The sequence below is a fragment of the Cololabis saira genome, chromosome 13 (assembly GCF_033807715.1).
Source record: "Cololabis saira isolate AMF1-May2022 chromosome 13, fColSai1.1, whole genome shotgun sequence".
Classification (NCBI taxonomy): Eukaryota; Metazoa; Chordata; class Actinopteri; order Beloniformes; family Belonidae; genus Cololabis; species Cololabis saira.
In genome coordinates, this window is record NC_084599.1 from 34,313,642 (window position 1) to 34,332,216 (window position 18,575).

Sequence of the window (18,575 nt, forward strand, 5' to 3'; positions counted from 1 at the left end):
GGAAGTCGTGGGTGGTGTCATTTCTTATATGCTTATGGGGGGCGGTGGCCGTGAATGCGAGGGCCCGTTCATCGCTGCTTGCAGCTTTAATTTTATTTTAGTTTTTTATTTACTTAGTTGTTTTTTTTATTTTTTATTTATGTTATTTGTGAATTTATTTCTTGGAAAAAGGTGCAGATTAGATAAGATTCTTCTTCCTTCTGCTCCCTTTTCATTCACAATTTATGAACATTTGTATTTGTATTGAATTGTTTGTTTTATTCTTTGAATAAAATAAAAAAAATGAAATAGTTTTCTCATCCAGCAGTTGACAGATCAGCCTGAAGGTGTCTGGTCATGGACTCGTTTTTTCCCCCTCCATCTCAACCATTAATTGTCCATTAGAGAGGCTCTGATAGTGACTTTCCTTGCTAATTTCTTTCTTCTAGCTGTCTTCAGCTGCATGTACTGACTTGATCAACAAGGAAAAGGTGCCCAAAGCTGCTTGTGTGCTCTAGCAGCTCTCCATAGCCACTTAATCTTTGTCAGTTTAAACCTGAGCATGCTCAAAGGGATTACGGTATTTATCAAGTGTTGTCCTAAATGTTTTGGTTGTTGTTGTTGTTTCACCATGAGCTAAATTTTGATCTACAAGTTGTGGGAAAAACCTCAACAACATTCTGTTCAGCGACTACGTCATGACAGTGTACAGTACATACCGATGGGAAATGGGACTATTGGTAGCCACGTTGGTGTTCTTGTTGTTGTCGTTATCATCAAGTTACTTCTTATAGTAAAAGAACAAAATCTGTATTCAGCAAGTGTTTTTCATTTATTTTGTTGTTCACTGTCTTCAGAGGTGGGTAGAGGAGCCAAAAATTGTATTCAAGTAAAAGTACTGTTACTTCAGAATAATATGACTCAAGTAGAAGTAAAAAGTAGTCATCCAAATAATTACTTGAGTAAAAGTAAAAAAGTACTCAAGTACTGAGTAACTGTTGAGTAACGTCTGATTTATTTTTTTAACACAACCATTCAAACAGGCAAAAGTACAAAATAATCATCTTCAGGCAAATTAAATCAATAAAATAATAAAATAAATTAATACAAATTAATAAAAAATAGCTTAAATTAAAATAATTTTAAAGTAAATTCAAGTATTTTAATAAATAATAAAATAAATAAAATAACAATAAAAAAATTAATTAAGCACAAGTAGCACAAAATTTCAAGCCTTTGTACTTTTCTTTTTTAACCAGGCAGAACTAGAACAAGCCCATGAACTCATAGAAACTCTGTGTGTGTTTGAGTCTGTGTAAATGTGACAAAACATGCAAAAACAAACATTTTTCCCAAAGAATCACCCAGTGATGGCATGAGATTGACGTGTACGTGGATAAAAGGGATAAAAGAAAAGTAACAGCTCAACGTAGCCTAATATAGTGGAGTAAGAGGAACAGTTTCTCCTTCACAAATCTACTCAATAAAAGTAAAAAGTATAGTGATTCAAAACTACTCCTAAAAGTACAAAATTTCCCAAAACTTACTCAAGTAAATGTAACGGAGTAAATGTAACTCGTTACTACCCACCTCTGACTGTCTTTTTCAAGCCATATTTCTTTAGCGTTTTAACCTTCTGCTGTGACTTCTTCTGTGGTTTACCTGGGTGTTTACTTGGGTGTTTCCCTTTCTCAACCGTTCTTTCTTTGTTTGCGTGTGCTTTGAATTTTTCGTCACAGTTAACTGGTAATAACCAATCTCTTTACACCCAACTCTGTTTGTGATTTAAGTACCCTCACTTCATTTTATTGAGACTTTCGGATACATTTATTTTAGAAATGCAAATGTATTTTGTGCTGTTTTTCCATGTATTTTCCTCATGATTCAGTGACTTGGTTGCACTTTCTTTATGCATGCTTTAGAAAGTCTGATTTCATTTTCTCCTGTCAAGAAAAAATGGGGTTTAATATATATATGTGTAAAGAATTACATAATTTCTTCTTTTTGCTGAGGGTTGTATCTGTGCAAGTGATCTTGTGTCCAAACATCTGATCCAAAAATGTCCAAGCAGTGCAGCCATCTGCCAGAAAACCAAAGTCCAAGAGAGAAACCAAAACAGCAGACTTTCCACTGATGAGCTCATGCTCTCGCTGCTGCGTCTGAGCTTCTGGAAGTATTCGAGTGTTTTAGGGTCCTTCAAGGAGTTTTGATTTAGAGGGTTTCTCCTGCTTTAAATACATATAGTGCAAGTCATGGAATGAAATAAAATGACATCATGTGTTGGTTAATCTTCAAATTCTACTTTTATTTTTCATTGAATTGATTTATTGTAGATTTTTGAATATTCAATTAACCTAAATGATTAATTTCAACAGGAATATATCCTCACTGCAGCTGTGTATTTTACGCACACACTGTTTGATACATTTTTTTTTTTCTTGCTAAAATCAGCCTATCAAGCCTATCTTTGCGCTATTTTTAACAGTTACGTAAAACCTGATCAGATGTGAGCAAAAAGTACGCTCTCAGTCACATGGATTGATTGATCGGTCTGATGACGCCTCGCGTCTGGATCGACAAGCTGTAAACTGTTAGCTGCAGATCCCTGTATACTGATGAGTATTGATTGGGTCTGAGAAGGTTGTGGTCCCGGACCACTACGATCTGCTCCCATCCTGTCTGCTGAAAACCTTGGGGCTCCAGTTTCACCTTTTTCATTTGACAGATATCATTTTATAACGAATGTGTCTGAATTTATTGATTTTTGCATATTTGAAAGGAGTAATGAGGAAATGAAATTGATGGATGAAACAAATGCCTCCAGCAACAGGAGCTGAACACAATGCAAGACACGAGTCACAAATGAAAACTGGATGTTTTCCAGCCGTCTGCAAAAAATAATTGAATTATAAACAGAGAATGTACCGTATTTTCTGGACTATAAGCCCCTACTTTTTTCATAGGTTTTGAACTATGCAGCTTATACAAAGGTGCAGCTATTCTGTGGATTTTTCTTCCACCGCTCGGGGTCGCTCTAACCGGAATTAGAATCAAAACTAAGACAAAATAAATGCAAAGAAGAATATGCTACTTCTTCTTTAGCAGATAGAAGTAGGTAGAAGCAGATTTCAAACAGATGAATAAATACCGGTTTTTTTCTCTTGGTTCTGTCCCGTTTTAATCAGCAAAGTTGCTGCCGTGTTAAAAGACACTGTTAGGAAAGGATCTATTTAGGTACAAACATGTACATCATTTACAGTTCAAAATCCTTCTGTACATGTAGTAAATATCTAATCTAACAACATAAATATCTGCGGCTTGCATATCTTTTTTTTTTTTTTAAATAGAGCGGATGCAGCTTGTATGCAGGTGTGGCTTATAGTCCAGAAAATACTGTATATCATGAAATTCCATTAATTTAAAAAGATGTAATCTGTTCAATGGCCTAGCAGCGTTTTTCATTATGGGCATGCCAAGTAATGGCATGACCATATTGCAATCGTCCAGAATGGCCCAAAAGGCAATGTTGCTAGCGTTTCGCTAACATGCTAAAGTCGCAAAGGTCCCACTGCGCACCAGCGGGTGTAAAACATGACCCCGCTCTGTTGTGGAAAAAAAAAATCCCCAAAAAATGAAACACGGCCGAGAAAACCTGAAAAATGAAGGCGTTAAATTAGTATCTAGAAAGGTTTCCCTTTTCTTATTCCGCACTTTTTTTCGTCCGTTAATGCGGCCCGAACCGCAACGTGCACCCATGCATGACATACATCGTTGGATGCGTCTCCATCTTGCCTCGATGGGCATTACTTTTCTCCGTAATAGGGGTTACCGTGGCAACGCTAGTTGCCAAAAAGCAAAAAAAAAGGCGAAAATTCCCGCGCTTATTACTCGGCCGAACTTTATCGTAGAGACATCGTTCAAACTTTGAAACACTCGGCCCGATAGTCTTTAAAGGACCATACAACTTCATCATGCTAGTTATTACGGTTTTTGCGATATTTAACTTTCGATTTAAAAAAAAAATCACTTTTATTTTGGACGCTTGTTGCTAGGCAACGGTTTATCGTACAGACATCATTACAACATTGACCAACCCGGGACGCTTTGTACTGCAACATATTTTAGTCTCGTCATGCTTGCTATTACGGTTTTTGAGATATTCCACATTGTTCATTTTGATGCTAACGGAACTTCGGATGCTTGTTGCGCGGCAACGCGGTATCGCAGAGACTTGGTTCCAACGTTAAAAGACTCAGCTTCATGTGGACTACAACATACTGAGGTCTCATTACGCTGTCGTTTACAGCTTTTGAGATATTAAAGCCAAATTGTCCCATTCTATCCTATGGGGCTTGTTACCATGGCAACAAAAACCAATGCATTTGTATGGGGGACCATGTGAATAAACAATCTGTTAATGCTGCCCGAACCGGAATGTGCACCCATGCATGGCATACATCGTTGGATGCGTCTCCATCGTGCCTCGATGGGCATTACTTTTCTCAGTCAAAAGTGTTACCGTGGCAACGCTAGATGCCAAAAAGCAAAAAAAAAGGCAAAAATTCAGACGCTTATTGCTCGGTCGAACTTTATCGTAGAGACATCGTTCAAACTTTCAAACACTCGGCCCGATTGTCCCTAACGCTACGTACAACCTCATTATGCTAATTATTACAGTTTTTGCGATATTGGCCTTTCATTTTTTTTTAATTTCTGTTTGAATTTGGACGCTTGTTGCTAGGCAACAGGTTATCGTAGAGACATCGTACAAATGTCCCCTGACTCGGCACGCTGTGGACTTCAACATACTCAAATTTCATGAAGCTGGCATTTAAGGAAATGTTATGTCAAAAATCCAGGCCAAATGGCCCCATTCATTCGGATGGGGTTTTGTACCATGGTGAAAAAAAAAACCTATCCGTTAACGTAGCCTGAACCGGAACATGCACCCATGCAAGGCATACATTGTTAGATGCGTCTCCATCTTGCCTCGAAGGGCATTACTATTCTCAGTCAAAAGCGTTACCGTGGCAACGCTAGATGCCAAAAAGCGCACCCCATTAATAACTATTGGGAGCACAGGAATGAATGAAATACAAGTGTAAAAACACCTCAAACTGACATAGAACCACCCCGAACACAACCACTACAGCCCAAAACCAAAGCAGCGAGAGGGGACGAATGGGCGGTAGGGCATGCCCATATCAAAATTTCCAGAAATTTTCTAGTTCTTTTTTGTTTTTGCATGTTTAATTTCCAGGTAAACTTTCTTGTAACGGGCGAGGTTTGGTCTGAGTATGCCTGTCTGTCTTTCTCCACAACAGGAGTGTGAATCTGACCGGTCTAGGCTCTCAGGTGCAGATCAGCAGCAAGGAGCACAGACCTCCGTCAGCATTGTGCCACCTCAGCGCTGACGGGCACGAAGCTACTTTTATCACCACCCTCATTACTCACAGAGTCACTGCCAGCCAAAAACCACAGACCTAAACCCCGCCCAGAATCTGTCCCTGAACGTCAGCGACGAGGGGGTGTATGTGGTTTTGATGTTTAGGGAAAGTTTGGCTCCATTCTTCTTTCTCCCTCTTTATGTTGTTAGAGCTAGGTCTGCAGGTGTAACTTAATGCCACGTTGGTATCTTTAGACGTACAACCCAATATTCAAACACAGCCTCTGCCTCCCTCTCGTTGCTCCCGAGGGTTGGGTGTGGTTGGGTTCAGGTTCACCTCCCAAAGTTAAAACAATCTTGCATGAGATACATTAACAAACCATTTCAATCAGTCAAACTACTGAGACCAAATGTGCTGGGAGCTAATATGGGCCCATGACCCGTACTCGAGTTGAGGGGGGATTGCATCCCCCCCTGAAATAAAAACGGTCCAAATCATCCTCCCTGTAAAACTGCCACCCCTCCTTTCCATCCCTTATGTCATTTCATCAATGAATGTGGTTTTACTGCTATTTCAACATTTAGAGTCATCACCAGAAAAATAACACCAGAAAAATAACTTATTTGACAATTTTCACCTGTTTCAAGTAAATTTTCACTTGAAATAAGTAGAAAAATCTGCCAGTGGGACAAGATTTATCTTCTCATTACAAGCAAAAAAAACCTTGTTCCACTGGTAGATGTTTCTACTAATTTTAAGTGAAAATCTACTTGAAACAGGTGAAAATTGTTGTTTTTTCCAGTGATAAGTCTTGTTTTAAGTGTAATGAGATTTTTTTTACTAAAATGAGACATTTTAACTAGAAATAAGACAAATATTCTTGTTAAGATTTTGAGTTTTTGCAGTGATCCATTTTACTTATCCTGTGAAGGACAGAATCATATTGATAAGTTCATCAAACTGTTTTTTATTGTTGTGTTTTGATGTATTTGATGTAAGCCCAGTGGATATTTAAAGCTTACAGAAGGCTGCATTTAACTGCTGCTATGTCATTCGTGCAGTATTTCTGCAGGTGTTTTGGTCAGTGCTATTATTTGTAATATATTATATTTGTAATCAGCACAAATTATCTGTCCCCATATGATAAAATCCACCATCCCCCCTGATTTCTTTTTACAACTCGAGTACTGTGTACTCATGAATAGGAAGAAGCTAGCGTAGATGATGAATGACAGTTTGCATCTGGCATGCCAAAATTTCACATGCAGGTTGAAGATCAGGACAGGAATTGGAGGTGAAAAAGAACCAAACAGCTCTGAACAGACCTGGATTCAGGACCGTCCGAGGCAAAGCAAAGGGCTACATCTGCAGCACAGACGTGATTATGAAAACTCAAACACCAACTTAATCTGCTTTACATTTTATATTGCAAAGTGCATACAGATGTTGGAGTACAGATTTCATCTTACTGATAACGATAGCTGGGCTTTGGGTATCGTAAGATATAAACTACTGTTCTGACTGTGTTATTCTTGATATTTATCTTTCTAAACAAGAAATTAAAACTTTTTTGTTTTTTTTCAAATTAACATCAGATAAACTGTTGAATAAAGAGCAGTTTCAGAGTCGTATTTCTGACCGTATTTCTGATTTCTGATTTGATTTGACCAATGAAACGGTACCACAGCTCCAGATGTTAAGTTGCAACGTGAAATCCAACATTTCAATGACCAACAGCGGTGAGTCATCTGGGACAATGAATGTAACAGTTTTGTCCATAGTTGCTTTTGGTTTCGTCTGCTGACCGAAGCCTTGTGTCATGAGTGTGTCAAACTTTTCCTGGTAGGATTTTCCAGCCTAAAATAACACGATATTACCGACATAGGCATCTACATCCGCTCAGCAACTCAAGTCCTTCTGCTTCCCCACATGGAGACACATAACAGGAATGTCTAAAGCAGTATTGAATAACTTCCTGGCTTTTAGAGCAAAGAAGAAGAAATTGAATTCTGTTTATAAAAATTAGATGGTATCGAATGTGGTAATCACTGATACTTTTTTTTACAAAAAAAATCTCTCCAATAGTTTATATAAAACAAATGTGATGTTTGTGAGGAACATCCTCTAAAGATGCTTAATCAATTTTCTTTCTTTTTTTTTTCTTTAAACCATTGATTTACTGCAAACTTCCGAAACATTGTAGTGCAAAAATATCCAGAATATTTGCTGGTTTGAACTCTTCCTATTCACATTCCTCCCTGACATTTGTTATGTTTTAACAGAATTTACTCATCTCAAAAGGATTAGGCCACATGCTTTCAACAAGACACTGACACATGAGTTTAGGAAAAATTGACAGTAATCAGATCAAATTCTTGGGACAAGTTGCCCTGCGGTAACAAAACAAAATGCTAAACTTGTGAGCATGCAGGACACCCAAAAGCAAAAGTTAAAATGTAAGGAATGGGAACAGTGGCTGCATGAACTACAGCTCTCAGTCAGGAATGTTATCCACACATTCACAGATGCAGCCAGACAAGATAATTAGCACAATCGTCTCAACCGAGCCCATGCTACTCCGGGGCCCGCGGTGATGCAGAGAGAAGCAACAGTGTAACAATAGCGATGATAACAGACAGCTGAAGTGTGAACTGTGACATGGACCCTCCCATACGGCAAAAACGCCCCCTCAATGTGACACGGCTACCGAAGCGGCTGCAGAATCGCTGCCAGCTGGGACACCGGCCGTCTCCTACATACAGGCTCTGTCTGTCGTATCCCCCGTCGTCCTTGTCTGTCGTTATACCTTCCTCACCTGGCTGCAGTCGTCTGCAGACATGTGCTGCCCTTGCAGGGTCCTTCCTGTTTCCATCAGTCCCTCAGCAGACCATCTGTCTGCATTCAACTAAAAATGTGGTGTAAAATATCAAATGCTTGCATGTCTTATGCACACTAAGGAAGAATAGCTGCAATTTGAGAACAAGATAATACAAGTGAGAGCATATCTGGGACTACAGTATGTTCCACTGTAATCCCTATAATGTGATGCTCCAGATGGAGACAGGATTATATGGGAAGTTCACCAAAGAAATCATTCTGACAAGGTTTGGCACTTGTCGAGAGCTTGGCAGACATAAACTAGGCTGCTGAGTGCATTAGTAAAGGCACATGAATATACTAAAATGAGTGGTAGCTAAAACAAAACTATACATGCTTCAATTCCATAGAATACATCACACCAGTCGAAAGGTGTCGGCACAACATAACCAGGCCATCACACAAGTCCAGAATTATAACCCTAAAAATCTATTTTTAACATGTTAACGTAAATAATTTGGTTTGAAAGCAATGTATAAGAGTGAAAAGGCCTGTACAAATAGAGACAAACAAGATAAGACAGTCATGCACACTAACACTCCCTCCATCCATCCATCCATTATCTACACCGGTGTTTCTCAAGCCTGGTCTCAAACTCTACGTGTTTTGATTTGTCTCCTTGCATCAACACACCCGTTTCCACATTAACGGTGATCATCAGCTTGTCATCAAAGTCTGCACGCATGAGGCTCCTTTTAAGAAATGAGACTCTCTAGCGCCACCCTTCACCACGACGGCCGTTGGGGGTACTGCAGCCAACAGTGAAGCCGGCACGGGAGAACGGGGAGGAACGTGCATGCAACGTCATGTGACGTCACATCCGCAGGACAGCGTGGGAAATTCGGGACCGAATTGCAGCACATTTTGCAGCACACAGCCTGTTCAAGGCAAAGGAGAGATACACTAGAGGGCTCATTGTTTTGGGTTTGGAACGCTTCATCTGACATTATTACTAGAAAACTTAAAATGTATACGGATTTTTTTCATAAATCCTGCCACAATCCGGCCTCAAGCTCCTTTAAAGGAGCAGGGCTCAGCAACACTGATCTAAACCCACTTGGAACTAGGCCTGTGTTGAAAAGATTGATTCTCCGATTTTAAATCGATTCTCATATTAATTCCTAAAAATCGATTCATATGTCTAAAGATCGATTTAAACAAAAAAAAAAAGTTTTTTTTCATCATTACATTACAACTTTTGGTACTTTTTTGTTTATGCCCAAAAGAGGAATATTTTGTTGGACACGAGAATAACTGGTGCCATGTTTTGCCTTTAAATATGTTTAAAGGTATGAAAATATTAAAGTTTTCAGTTATAATTGCATAAATTGTCTATATTTCTTTGCTTTATATACTGTCTTGGGGTTACATTTGCATAAATGTTAAAAACCAAATTCTCATAAATGGGGAAAAAATAAAAGCGATTTCTTTTCGTCCTCTGTTTGCTGCCCTGGATCGGTTTGATAATTCTGACCCACACAATGTTTCTGAAAGCAGTTCTATCAGCATTCTGGGAGCTGATTGGTCCTTACAGCATCATTAGCTGCCAATACTTGCTGTTTAATCTCAATATAATACTAGTATTAATATGTTGCATAACTACAGTCATATAATTCATGCAACAGCTGAAAAAACTGTTTTATTAACAGTAACCCAAATCAATATCGGATCGAATCGAATCGGATCGAATCAGATCGTGATAATCGATTCTGAATCTTAAGAATCGGAATCGAATCGATTCTTGATATTTGAATCGATCCCCAGCCCTACTTGGAACCTGCTGGAACCTATCCTCCCTCTGAGCTGGCCCTGGACCCCTGACAGGCTACGAGTTGATTTGCGAGGCCATACATAGATGAAAAACCCAAAATAGTCACACTCACTCTTATTGTCAATTTAAACTCCACAGTCAGCCAATCTTATGGGTATATTTTTGCACTGCATGAGGAAACTGGAGTACCGGGAGAAAACCCACGCAGGCATTGATACAACAGATGCACCATTCCTGCTGGGAGCCTTCTGGTAACAACGGGCTGCCTTTTTTTTATAGAAGATTACATAAACAAAATCAGTCGTCTTGCTTATGCACAAGAGGAAAATGAAAAATCATTTTCCGGTCTCTTTTTTTGTGATAATCTAAATGCTTTGTAAATGAATTGAGATAAAACTTCATCAGGTGAAAGCATCCTCCTCTCCCTTTGCCTCGTCTACCTCCTATGAAGAGGGAACACCAGGATATGGTTTTGCTCAACACTCACACACAGTGACGAGACCTTTAAGACGGCAGTGATTTAATCAGACAAAACTACTCAGTGACTGTGACGTCCGTAAGTAATTAGCCAGTAACCAGACAAGCAAATAAGCTTCATTTTGATTCCCCACAGCTCAGCAACACATTGACTTTCAATTGACATTCATCCGCCCCGAGGTGGATGACGGAGCTCCAGCATGTGAGCGAAAAGGGAGAGATGGACAAATAAAACCCCAGATTGACTGACCATGACCAGTTACACAAGATTTCCCCTCTGATAGCTTAAAATGCAGGTGCTAAATAAAGCCGACAAAAGTCAATTTTTGTCTGCGCGTGATCCGACTGACTGCCAGCACGCTGTCACTGTGAGGAACGGTTTCTGTCTGGTAAATCTCCTCAGATTAGAGGTGACGATGTCTTTCTTCAGGCTGGAGACTAAATATTCAAGAGTAAAGGCAATAAAATGTGTCTACTTTCAAGTTACTTTCAAGTTACTGACATGAAAAGTTGACTTTCATGTCACCATTTTTATGACACTTCATAACGTTGAACCCAGACGTGTCCTTGGTCCGTTACTTCAGAAACATAAGATTTAGGGTTTAATCAGATCCCCTCTGACGCCATCTTTGTAGCTCAGACTAATGCCAACTGTATGTTCTGACGTCCTTTAGATGTTTACTAGTAAAAAAGTTGGGCTGCACATTTGCTCAAGTCAAACATACACAGTAAAACGCTTAACAAGAAACAGAGCGAAAAATAAATTATTGGTGGTGAAACACGGCCCACACACATTTATACAGCCTTGATCTTGTTCGGTTTGACAGATGCTGCAGCAGAGTCACCACACTGTGGTTTTTAAAAAAACAAACCATAGATAAATAAGAAACAGAAGGGTTCATATACGCAGCAGAAATGAGAAAAGATGCTTTTATTAGCTGAATCCCCAACGCTGTGCTTCTGAATGCAGGTCTGATGAGCTTACTAGAGAGGCAGAAAGTGACTCTGCTAGACTGTTCACAGCTTTTCCATTTTGCATCACTCTGCAAACCTATCACTCTCCTCTTACTAAGCAGATTTGTGATGAAAGTGCAATACTCACGTTGCTTCTCCTGCACTCTCATTACACTACACCACTCTCCCGGATGAATGAACAGCACACACACACTGGAGCCAGGATCTATGCAGGAGGTTTCACTCCCTGCAGCTTATGAAGAGGTTCCTCATAGCACCCATCCCAGCAGGGCTGATTCACGGCTAGCTGACTGGTTCTATTAACCAGTCGGTCTGTTCACAGATTTATTGAAAGCCATGATGCTTAAATAATCCGAACTGGGCATGCTGATCAAATATGCCGTGGGGAACTGGCTGACATTTGAGGATGCAAATACAAACTGACAGCTTCTCTGCAGCAGGTCTTAAAACCACTGCAAATCAAAACAAACCTTAGATGGACAATGTGTGACGTAGTTCCCCAAACCAGTATTTACTGCCCGGCCAAAAACAAAGATAAAATGCTCAAACTGTGTATGGGGGGGGGGGACAACAACAACAAAAAACTAAGTACACGCTTATGCCTTGATTATGAAACAGCCAAATGCTTCTCATCAATTGCACTTGATTAACTGATCGGGCAAGCATGAGTAACTCTATAAAAGCTGCGTTATTGGCAGGTTGTGGGTCTGGAGCAGTCAGGTGTGTGTGTGTCAACACGATCTAAGGAAGACACACATCAATACTGATCTCTGTAAAGCAATAGTCGCTGTCCATCCGTCTGGGAATGGTTATAAAGGCATTTACTGTACGTCCGAGTCAATTGAGCCATCAATCTATAGCGGGAAACATTAGCATTTTTGATGTTTGTGTTCATGGTGGTGCGGTTAGAAAAAGGCTGCACATGTATGGATCTTCCAGAAACGGTTGCCTACAGGATGTCTCCTCTGATTACGAAGAACATGACAGCCTGGGTTTGAATTGCAAAGATTTGTCTTAACAAACCACAAGACTTCTGAAACCAGGTCCTTTTGGACAGACAAGACCGACGTTTGCATGGAAACCAAACACAACATATCAGCACAAACGCTGCAGATTCAACCAGTCAACCAGTTGAACATACATACGAGTATCTGTTTACAAAAGTATTTAAAAATCAAATTAGGCCACGTTTACACATAGCTGGGTATTTACAAAAACGGATATTTCCCCCTCTACGTTTTGAAAAAATATCCTTGTTTACACGAACCCGCATTGATACGCTGTTAAGGTGCTATGAGCATCCAAACCTGCAGGGGGCAGTGTAACGAGAAGCGTAAAGTCATGCTAGCCAATCAGAATCCTGGAAAAAAACGTCAACAAATGACACGTGTGAAGCCTGAATAATATGGTTCCGCGTTAAATCGACGGCGTAGCCTACGTACGGTGCGCGTCGCCGCGTACCCTACGCCGTAGGCTCTGCGTTGGTGTAACGCGGAACCATAAATCAGCCTTGACTGCCAGTTACTTCCAAGACGGAACAAGAGTCTTTCATTTGGAGTGACAGAGAAGTGGAGTTACTTTTAAGTGTGACTTTAGAATATAAAACAGGTAAAATACCAGAAAATATTGACGGTGGCCAAACAAATTGTAAACACAGGTCGCACTCATGACGCTGGTGACGTTTCTGTGGCATAATGTGACGTTCTGAAGCCTAAAGGCTGAATTATACTTCTGCGTCAAAACGACGCCGTGTCTACGGCGTGTGGTTTTTGGACACGCAGAGGACACGCCGTCACATGCGCCGTCAGTGACGTGCACCTCCCGAAAATTGTAACTACGCGTCGAGGAGACGCCGTCCACACGCAGACCGAGAGGGCTGTGATTGGTTCGTTTGAAAGCGAAGCATTTCCGGTTTCCGGTTTGAATCAGTAGTGAACTTCCAGGGCTTTTTTCTTCGTTTATATGTGATTTTTTTTGTTTTTGTTTTTTGCACAATAGTTGTCCTTATTTCTTTGATTTACTGTGACCGGAAAAAGTCGGATAAACCATTCAGAAAAAGATCGCTAACTAGTGGCCGCGGGGGGTACTGCACCGCGACCAAATGGAGAGACGGAGAAGTCTGAACGATTCGTGACGGCACCACGGGTGCGCCGTGTGCTCTGCGTGTGTGTGACGCAGAAGTATACCCGCACCTTAAATCTCCGTTTCCCTCCGTTTACAAGCAAACGTGAAAACTGAGTTTTTGAAAATCTCCACTTTGGCCGGAGTTTTCAGAAATGATCGTTTTTGGTGACTTTGAGCTCCGTTTTCGTGTAAACGAATGGCCAAAACGCATGAAAACGCCACCATTTTTGCTCCGTGTAAACGGGGCCTAAGGCGTTTAGAGTCCATCTTTCCGACAGCTAAAGTTTGGCTGGAAACGGGTCGTGCAACAGGACAAAAAACGCGCCGGCAAATATAACAAAAAACTCGTGAAGAAGCTCAGGAGCTGAGGTTTGAGAAGCAGCTCCAAGTCCAGACCCTAACCTGACTGAAATGCTTTAAAGGGGGCTTACGAAAGCTGTACATGTCAATATGCCCACAAACCTCAACGATCTGAAACGACTTTGGAAGGAAAAGCATGCCAAAATTCTTCCAGAGTGATGCGAGAGACTAAAAATAGTTCAAGTTACTGCTTCTAAAATTGGCTCTTCATGTTTTTGAAACTTGGGTTGTACTTTTTTCTTTTCACGGATACTATTTTTTAGATTATGACTTGCTGTTCATTTCCTTCAGTGATGAGCAATACAGTATTTCTTCCTTGTAAGACTCGCAGATGCTTCTATTTCCAACGTGTAACCAAACTGACGCCGTGTTTTGGATATTCGATTCAAATCATGTGATTTTGAGCAATTTCCATCAGAAAAGCCTTTGCTTGGTTTGTGAGTTCAGTTGTGCTCATGTCACTACCACAGACTGAATGTATCCCTTCATCTGCCAGAGGAATGTGCCACATCCAAGAACAGACAACGGAAACAACAGCAGAGAAAGATGGGTCCTTGTAAACAAGTTGACGGAGAGATAGAAGGACCAAGTCAACAGTGGAAAATAGTCTGGTTTCAACACAACACACAGCACTGGCTGAACAAACAGAGAGGAAAATATTATAATTCAAGGTGTGGAAAAACAAAATCAGTCACGTTGAGCCTGTGTATCCAATCAAGGGTCTGCAATATACCAAGTAATGTTAGTAAATGTCTATGTTCATATGGATGGAGTGGAGTATCAGTGTGAAAATAGGAAAAAAAGCAATTTTCACTCAAACAGCCCTTTTTTTTTTGGTGAGCTCGTTTCCTAGCAACATACAGCTGTTGGCATGGTGACAAGCAGCTTGAATTATTGAATGGGAGCCCATTATACACAAAACCATCATTTATCTGTGAAATGTTACATTTTTAAGAAAAATATAACATTTCAAATGCTGTGTTTAGTATAATTATTGATAGGTGAGTTAACTAGAATAGTCATCCAGGACAAGATGGCCGAGGTAAATCTCACATCATGAAATGGAACAACAGACCATCAGGAATACATAAACATACTAAACGGCTTAGCGCACATTTATAATATAGTTACTGCATTTGACTTATTTGGGTTATTCAGAAGGTCCAAGTATTTAAGCTAGAAATAAACTTTACACTGACACTTTATACTTTATATTTTATTTATACAACTACAGTCACTCTATTGTAAAATTTTTTTTACATTCTTATATTTATATATATTTTTTTGTACATAACGAGAAATGCCCCATTTATCTGTTCATTTTATTCTATTTTACTTTTTATTCTATTTGATATTTTCAACGTCTTGCTGCTCAGTTGTCTTGCAATTTCCCCTCGGGGACAAATAAAGTTTTCTGAATCTGAATCTGAATCTGAATCTGAATAAACCAGTTAAGAGTCCAAAAGGTTGGTTTAATATATAATTAAGTACATTGTAAACTTCAAGTCTAATTTGACTTTGACTTTTACCCACTGAAATATATATATAATGCAATAAAATAAACATTGAAAGCTAAAACAACATTCTAATTTCACTGAATGTAAAATATTAAAGCAACTGGTTCTTTTGAAACAAATGACACTACTATATATAAGGAAATGGCTAGATTGCAAAGGCTGGATTCAAAAAGGCACATCGGGTAAAACAAAGAGAGGAAGAAATCCCTGGTTTATATACAACAGACTTTTGGAATAAAAAAGTATTATCAATGGTCTTCCAACAATACCAGAGCAGGCATCCTTGCATGCAACCGCTGCAGTTATGGTTCATGTCCTCCAGTAAATTAACAATAATAATAATCAAGAATTGCAAGCCAAAACCATCATGCCATTATGGATGTTTTTTTATCCTTTCACCGCCCTAAACAGGAGTCCATATGGTTACAAGAATGCAGGACCCATTGCATATTATTTCTTTGTAAATATACGTTTGTGTCCAGAAGAAGACTTTTCTACAGACCCTCAAGATGCTCTCAGACCAACTCGTTAGGGAACCGCGGAGCTCTGTAAAGGACCTACGAGTTCATGGTTGTTTTGGTTGGATTCAGACGACAGGAAAACCGACAGGCCTCATTTGATAGAGGAGATTATGAAATTACCTTGTAATCGGTTACAAATCTGCTCAGTAAACCCTTGGCTTCAGTGGCGGTCCATTCCTCCATGTTTCTTCTTTTAACATTTATTTAAAGAGCTGCTTTTAGTGGGAGTTATATAAAACCAAAACTTGAAGTTTTTATAATGAGTTTTCCAGTTTGACATTAATGTTTTTCAATAAATACCTTTTTTAAAACGTATATATACTTATAATACTCTGTTTTGAGGACCAGTCGTAGTGATGTCAAAGAAAGGTCTGCTGCTAGGGAATCCAAAGTAAAAACAAACAGAAAAAGGAATAAAGGAGATGTACAGTATGAGCTCAGATCTGCTCGTTCCTCTGGCGTGGGAACAAAAAAATAAATCAAGACCTCCAATAAAAACTATGAAAAAGTTCCTGCTTCCATGAGCACCTTGGGTTGACAATGTACCTGTGCTCTAATGGTTGGAAAACAAACTGATTTTTGATTGCACTGAGGTTCCATAAATCGTAAATGGTATCGATTGAAGAACCAGAGTTAAGGAGCTTCAGGATGTTATCAAGAGCAGAACATATATTCTCCAGCATCAGCAGATGGTTGAAGGTCCTTCAGGCCCTTCCAGCAATTATCTACAGGACTGTCTCAGAAAATTAGAATATTGTGATAAAGTCCTTTATTTTCTGTAATGCAAAAATGTCATACATTCTGGATTAATTACAAATCAACTGAAATATTGCAAGCCTTTTATTATTTGAATATTGCTGATCATGGCTTACAGCTTAAGAAAACTCAAATATCCTATCTCAAAAAATTAGAATATTCTGGGAATCTTAATCTTAAACTGTAAACCATAATCAGCTATATTAAAATAATAAAAGGCTTGCAATATTTCAGTTGATTTGTAATGAATCCAGAATGTATGACATTTTTTTTAAATTGCATTACAGAAAATAAAGAACTTTATCACAATATTCTAATTTTCTGAGACAGTCCTGTAAATGTTTGATACAAATAGCCTGCTGAAAGCTATTTTGAAAACTCTTGGCCATTATAATCTCTATTTCAATTTAAGCAAGTCTGAATCTTCTCATCTGTGATTCAAAAACACTTGATGCCACAGAAATAGTGCATGTCATTAGATCATTTTTCCACTGAGTGGTGCATCATTTCCTGTTATACCGTAGCAATGTAAAACTCATCATCTGATACATGTTTAAATATTCACCACAACATTGTTCAGTGGAGAGTAGAGTTGGATCAAATTGTCTGCATCCCCGTGACGGCAGCACTGCGATGACTTCAACATTCCCACGCAGCCTCGACCAGGATCTTACCATTTCCATCTTCAATTTCCTGATCTTTTCATCCAAACTCTTCATCCCCGTGTCCTTGCTGGAGTCGTGAGGCGGGCCCGGCTTTACGTCTCCCCGGAGCGATGACGCGTCCTCCCGCATCCACCTGAGCAAACCCTCCGGCGTCTTCCGTCCAATCTTCACTTCTATGTCTTTCAGATCCGGGATGGTCTCGCCGGCACCGCCTTCATCCATTGTTGTTTAAATCGAAAAAGATTTCTTTTTAATAAATAAAAATAAAGAAATTACGTCCTTCTGGCTTGTTTGGAGTAATTGCCTGAAAAGCTGCGAGGGTCCCTTCCTATAGGATTGTATGGCATCCTATGCGACTCCTGCGCCAGGAGATGGTCAAAAACACAATTGTGCCTGATTAAACCAGCAGATTTAATACTTTTTAGTTAGTATTTTTAGCTCTGTTGTCATCTTGCGCAAAACCGACGCACATAAACTGATGATCATCAAGTGAAAGCGGGTAAAAGAAAATGAAAAAGGTGTTTTTTGTGTCCCTTGGCTCTTGCAGTCCTGAGTCCAGAGTCCAGAGTCCTGTGTCCGTGGCAGCAGCCGGCCAGGCTGGTGCGTGTTTGGAAGGAGATCCTTATGCTGAAGCTGAAGCTGGAGCTGGTAATGAAGCTGGAGCTGAAGCTGGAGCTGAAATACACTGCGCAGATTCCACCTGCATGATGACAGCGAGCAGCAGCAGCCGCAGAGCAGGAGAGGAGGAGACCCGGGACCGACAAGCCGCTCAACATCACCCGCGTCTGCCTCGGGGAGAACTTTCAAAATAAAATCGGTAGAATGGAAGTAGCGGCTTTTATTGGTACAACTGCCAAAATAAAATGAAGAAGACCAACGCAAGCTGTCCTCCATGAAGGAAGTGACAATTAATCGATCTGTACTGAAATGGTACAGTTATTATTATTATTATTATTATTATTATTATTATTATTATTATTATTATTATTATTATTATTATTATTATTATTATTATTATTATTATTATTAATAATAATAATAATACATTTTATTTGTATAGCACTTTTTCTAGGTACTCAAAGACGCTTTACATTAGACAAAATTATAAAAGCAGTACACTCAAAGACACTAGACACTTTACAATAAAATCATAAAAGCAGTACACA

The 18,575-nt window shown here is 39.5% G+C and overlaps 1 protein-coding gene across 1 annotated transcript in view; it reads right to left on the minus strand.

The window, feature by feature from the left end:
- Positions 1-17,956, minus strand: part of lurap1 (leucine rich adaptor protein 1) — a 30,539-nt gene extending 12,583 nt beyond the window's left edge. The window contains exon 1 of the mRNA XM_061738736.1: positions 17,419-17,956. Coding sequence (XP_061594720.1) covers positions 17,419-17,631 — 213 coding nt within the window. The 5' untranslated portion in view covers positions 17,632-17,956. The remainder of the gene's footprint in view (positions 1-17,418) is intronic.
- Between the last annotated feature and the right edge of the window lie 619 nt (positions 17,957-18,575).